Source organism: Pieris rapae, chromosome 8 (genome assembly GCF_905147795.1).
Source record: "Pieris rapae chromosome 8, ilPieRapa1.1, whole genome shotgun sequence".
Taxonomy (NCBI): Eukaryota; Metazoa; Arthropoda; class Insecta; order Lepidoptera; family Pieridae; genus Pieris; species Pieris rapae.
In genome coordinates this window covers 8,645,398-8,651,242 of record NC_059516.1, presented here as the reverse complement: position 1 = coordinate 8,651,242, position 5,845 = coordinate 8,645,398, and the positions used below count along the sequence as shown (strand labels likewise).

The following is a 5,845-nucleotide window of genomic DNA, read 5'->3' as shown; positions in this document are numbered from 1 at the left end:
AAAAAAAACATACATAAGAAATCTTTACGCTTGTAGCTGAGCAAGATGTACAAGCCTTGGTACGTACATACGGAAACATCACGCTTATCAAACTAAGAAAGCCTGAGTGAGCAGAATGTACAGCCTTGGCTCGTACACTGAGTAATTCTGTTAAGTTGAAGATTCACGAGCTATTTAATTTAGTAGTATAAGGGAATTTGGTACTGAAGAAATAGTTCAGCTTAGATTAAACTTTTATTGAATAGAGGTCTGTCCAGACGGTCATAGTACTCGAAAATTATCAGTGGTTTCTTTATAACCATTGTAATCTGTTTAGCACAAATCAAAAACGTATCTTAAAGTCGAATGTTTAGCAAATCTTAATAAGAAAATCTTAACTGAAATTCTAAAGTAGGTAATAATTAAGAAGTTTTACCGCTAGAGTTTAAAAGGCGATCTTTGGTGTAAGGCCGAAAGTGGAGGAAAAACTGAAACTTGTTTAGTCTGTAATTGCGCCGAGGGCTCACCAGGCGAGATAAGCTCGTTTCGTTTTAATTTTCCTTCTGGAAATTACTCCAATTCCCGCGTTGAATAAATGAGGTCTGTTGCACTACCTACTTTTAGCTTTTTTCTTAATTTATTTTATTACCGCGAATGAGTTCTCGAGAAAGTTCCCCGCTCTGTTAGTCCAACGTTTGATTAACTATTCTTACTTAGAAAAACTTACGTACAAGTATTTCTGAGGACACTAAATTAATGTTCCCTGATGTTAAATTACATTTCTTAGAAAGTAAAATAAGAATTTCTGTGCTTCAAGTTTTATATAAATTTATTAAGAGGTTTAAATAGATCAGTGTTGGTCAAGTGTTCCCCAGTGTGTCCTGGGTTCGATCACCAGCTTTATAGCAATGGATTTTATGTTTAAGTGTGCATTTAATACACATCCGTAATGTGCGAAAACTTAGAACCAAAATCCAAACCAAAATGAAATTCGATGGAAGCTAGTTTCATATATTTTAAATAAACAAAGAATTACCTTTATAACTATATAGTCAAAATAATTTCAAATTATCGTAAATGCATGGACGATAAAATATCATTTATGAACGACGAGTATTGCGGAAAGTGATATTGGTTAGAATCCTGTTTTTCGCTTTTAGTGGGAACGTTCTCTTTGCAGCTCGCGTCCCGCCATTTCGATAATTCAAGTCCCGGGATATGGGAACACGGGACTGGTGCATTCCTGTAAAGATATTTTTAGAGCTATATTTTAATATTATTTATTAATGAATTCTAAAAGTAAACTTACTAAGTAAAACAACATCCCCGCTTGAAAATACGATAAAAATAAGACATTAAATTTCACACACACAAAATATATTTGAAAATAACTTTGGAAGTTAAAAAAAAATGCTTATAAATTTACATTTTTAACAATGTTTGAAATCCTAATGTGGGGGTGTGTCCACTATAATAGTAGGTCATCGTATCAAACTCATATCAATGAGGAATACCTACCAGTGAGAAGTACTCAGTAAAGCAATTGGTTGTATATATTTGATGCCCTCTGCATTGTCACAGGCGAGCCGAGCCATGCTCGTTTTCCTTATTTCACTTAATTGAGCTGAAAAAATAGAATTTGTTAATGTCACCCTATCAGTCGTTATTGTACGGCATAATAGACGGTATAGGAATTAGTTAATAAATAATAATTGTTACGCGACAGACTCGCGTTGGTGTAAACAATGGCACACTACGGCCATATATAATTACTTTATATATTTGTTTCTTATTTTTAAGGATTTCCAATTGTATGTTTGATACTATTCTGTACCCTGTTCCTTTTTGATAAATAAATCACATTCTTGTTTCAGCAACTTTATGCCTGCGTATTTGTTGGTGTGCGTATTACCCGCGTTATTGGTAAAGCCGCAGAATTTTTTTATTATATTTAATTATGTATATGGTTATCTTGTATGTATACCATAAATTCTTTTCAATTTCAATTTTTCGACGCAAAAAGCCAAGATTGTGTACCGACACCTCACATTTTTTTTTTTCATAATTATGGAAGTGTACTTAAATTGTTTCACATTTATACGGCATTTTTAAAAAAAAGAATGAGTAACACAACTAGAATGAAAATTTATACAATAATAGGCAGACAAATGTAAACACAGCCACTTACAGTACATACACAAAAGATAAAACAATTACAACAACGATTCTAATATCAATGTAGCCTCAATCTTCACTTTAAAACTGAGGTATGTTTTTAATCTTTTTAGATTTCTTAATCTAAAAAAAATACAATAGACGACATTTAAAATTATTTCACGAAATGATTGCGGTTAAAGGTTGACAGTTTTTATTCCAGCTAAGTATTGGTTTATTTTATTTAACTTTAGCTTCATTCGTTTTAAATTATTGCAACAGTGAACTGAAGTGGAAATTGGTCCGAGCGTAAATGTGTTTGAATAAGGATTGTGAAACTCTGTTTGACTTTCCAGTTTTAATTATTGAATTAATCAATGCAATCTATTTGCAGAACGTTTTAAAACGTCACGCTTTGCGAATTTCGTCTGTTGTGACGTCAATTTGTTTTTTGATACAACTATCCGGAAATTTTATGAAATGTTGTTTTTATATGCCAGAACGTTATTTAGGAAAATTGTCGATAGGAAAATAAAATATGTTTTTGACCTTACTTTGTATTACGTTTTTCCGTACCTGGATAAGAGATATTTCTGCATTTTTAAAATTGATTTTTAGGCACTAACTTAATCTTTGTGTTTCTGTATACCTTTATATTCAAATACATAAAGTGCATATGTTTTATACGATGTTGTTTAAATTATTATGTAACATTTGAAGGACCCACAGTATTGAATTATTTTTAATATTATTCAGTTCACCTTTCAATTTGAGTATTTATTTTAGATTAGTGAAATAGCAGTTATGCAGTTAGCAATTTTTTTTAATTTATCAGCCCACTATCAAATATATCAAGCTTATTCTGTATGTAGTAGTATGTTAGTGTAGAGATATAATTTTTATACTTTTTACTTACCTAGAGAGAAACTATGATAATTGTCTCCTCTTTCAAACCAGAATCTATTTGAGAATCGTAATACTTGTAGTTGCTTCACGATAATACAAAATAAGGTTGGACCAACGTATGTTGAATCAATATTATTCTCAGCCAATATCCCGACCAGAAGGTCTACGTCATTCACGTGTTTGTAAACCTTTTTGAGGACTTCAACTATCTGTAAATGAATGAAAAAAATATCATTTATTCTTTAGGGTTTTAATTTAGTATAACATTAGCTAATTAAGCTAAACTTACGTTTACTACCATTTTATCTTATATCAAACACGTAAAGTAAAAGAGGAGAAAAGGCAAAGAAACTCTACTATACGTTTTAATCGCCACATTTCTTTTTGGTTTAACAAAAGAATTGGGAACAATAATAACAAAAACACAGTCAGTAGTCTGCATAGACGAGTATAATTTAATATATGATTTTTTAAATTTACACACAGGAGGTAACTTAAGATATCATTTTTGATGTAAATATAATATATAAATATTTAATGATCTGCTTGCGATTATGTTATATTCAACAGCAGAAACAACGCAGACAAACCCAAAGTACATTACGAAACAGTTTAACACACTGCTAACTTTGACAACGTTTTTGCCATGTTTAATATGCAGTGGGCACTTTTGTCTAAATATGCACTATGGGAATAAAGTGATGTTAAGACTTTTTTGTTCATAAAAATTATAAACATACGGGTTTGAGACGGGGCTCTTTACCGATTGTACGCCGCGCCGTGTATGTTTTCAATTATCCCTATAAAATAAACTATTGTTATACTTATACACATTGCTTTTGCAAATGAATGCTGTAAGACCCTTACAAGGATATGGATTACCTCATCATCAATAATATCCCTTAAGTCGTCGAACTCCTTCGCTATTCTCAATCCACAGAAGTCTCTGTACTCGTTATATCCTCGTAAAGCGAAATCTCTGCCGCTTTGAATATCCATAGAGACCGGGTCATCGTTTGGAAACTTCAAAAGGGACATAAATATACATATATTTAACGGTCATATCATTATTATTTACCAAACATAAACTAAGGAGTATTTATTTTGTAATTCCAAAAAAACACACACAGATTATAGAAAACTTTCAAAGGGACAACTTATAATCTTACTTTTAGCGTAATTAAATGTTTTGTAAAGTAAAATGTTTTCGGGCTGACATGACAAGGACTCTATTAAGATTGTTCATTTACGCAAGAGAATTATTGACAGCGTATAATTTCCGCCCTGGATTCATACCATAAACCTTATGATCAGTCAAACTATATTAAGAAGACATGAGAGTGACAAGGACAAAACATCACATAGCTTCAATGTCTATTCGAAGTTTGTAATACGTTAATGAAGTACTTTAGCCAAAAAGTTTCTAAATCATTGGCTGATATTTCTTTTTCATTTGATAAATTTAACCATAGATTAAATTGTCTTTTATCACTCATTAGCACATTTTTAATAACATTTAAGACGATATTAGTATATCTTTATAATCATAGAGTCAATGAAATTATTATTACTTAGCAGAATGGCTTACCTTTAACGATGTATGAATGTTTTTGTTAAAATTATTTTAATTACTTTTCTATTCGTACTGATCACATTATTTACTTAATTTATTCCTTTGATTCCCTATTTATAACCAATATAAGTATTTTTACTATTAACGCTTTATTAAATTTTATGGTCAACGATCGTGTTGTTAACATAAATATATGAAAGGAAAAATATCGCAACATAAATAAATAAAAAGGCCCATTAAAATGTTCATTTAAACTAACCTCGATGTTGTTGATATTTGTAGCACTTTGTAAAAAGGTTCCTCGATTGATCTCTTCGAAATTTGTTTCGTTTTCGAGCAGGCTTTGTAAGAGGAAACTTTTATTTAGTTCTATCTCTCCGACCTTCTCGTAGGCTTCATTATATTTTCTGTGAAAAAAAAAACAACATCACGTTTCCAAATTCAAATTCAGATTTAAGTTTATTCTATTACTATTCCAAATTTAAATTTTCTTTCGTTGGCCTTCCTTTGGAAGTGATGATCAATTTTTCTAACTCCTATTATATCCGTTTTATTGTATAATTTAGAAAGTTAGCCGAACCTAGGTGTTGTTGACTGACAATTTAAACAAGAAATGCCTGCCAAAATGCTTTGCAGTATGTATAAAATTTTTAAATAATGAGCAATTGTCATTGTCACAAACTTATTGATCTCAATATATATTTGTGTGAATTTTATGTGAAAGTTTTTCGTGAAGCATCTTTTTATATATTTTTCTAAAATAATTAATTTCTTCTTTGTTACTTTTTATAATATTTGGCGTATAGTACTCATATCTACTATTTATGGAACCAAGAATATTAACATTCTTGGTTCCATAAATTTCACTGTTTTAATTTATTTTGTACGAGTGTTTTGCACCGCTGATATTTTAACAAAAATATTTAAAGATACCAGTATCGTTATAAACCTTGTAGGTCTCAAATAAAAAACATAAACATAAACCACAATAAAGGTGATTAATATCGTTTAGTCTTCCACACCACAATATTGCTTAGTTATCATCCTACCCCAGGATTTATACTATAAGGTTTCACATAGCTAGCGAATTTATGTTCTAAAATCTAATAGCACCAATATCATTGAACTAACAAAAATATTCATGTTAGCCCAATGTGGGAATGTTAATTTCTAGAGAACGTTTGCAATTATTTTTTATTAAACTGGGAAGGAGTGAATGCTAAGAATACTTAC

The 5,845-nt window shown here is 30.6% G+C and overlaps 1 protein-coding gene across 1 annotated transcript; it reads right to left on the bottom strand.

Moving 5' to 3' along the window:
- Positions 1-833: 833 nt before the first annotated feature.
- Positions 834-4,963, bottom strand: LOC110998790 (peroxidase). Its single transcript, XM_022267575.2, has 5 exons — positions 4,872-4,963; positions 3,922-4,062; positions 3,050-3,248; positions 1,498-1,603; positions 834-1,222 (listed from the first exon to the last, which is right to left on the bottom strand). The coding sequence occupies exons 2-5, from the start codon at positions 4,036-4,038 to the stop codon at positions 1,048-1,050; spliced, it is 597 nt and encodes a 198-aa protein (XP_022123267.2). The 5' UTR covers positions 4,039-4,062; positions 4,872-4,963; the 3' UTR covers positions 834-1,047.
- Positions 4,964-5,845: the final 882 nt, after the last annotated feature.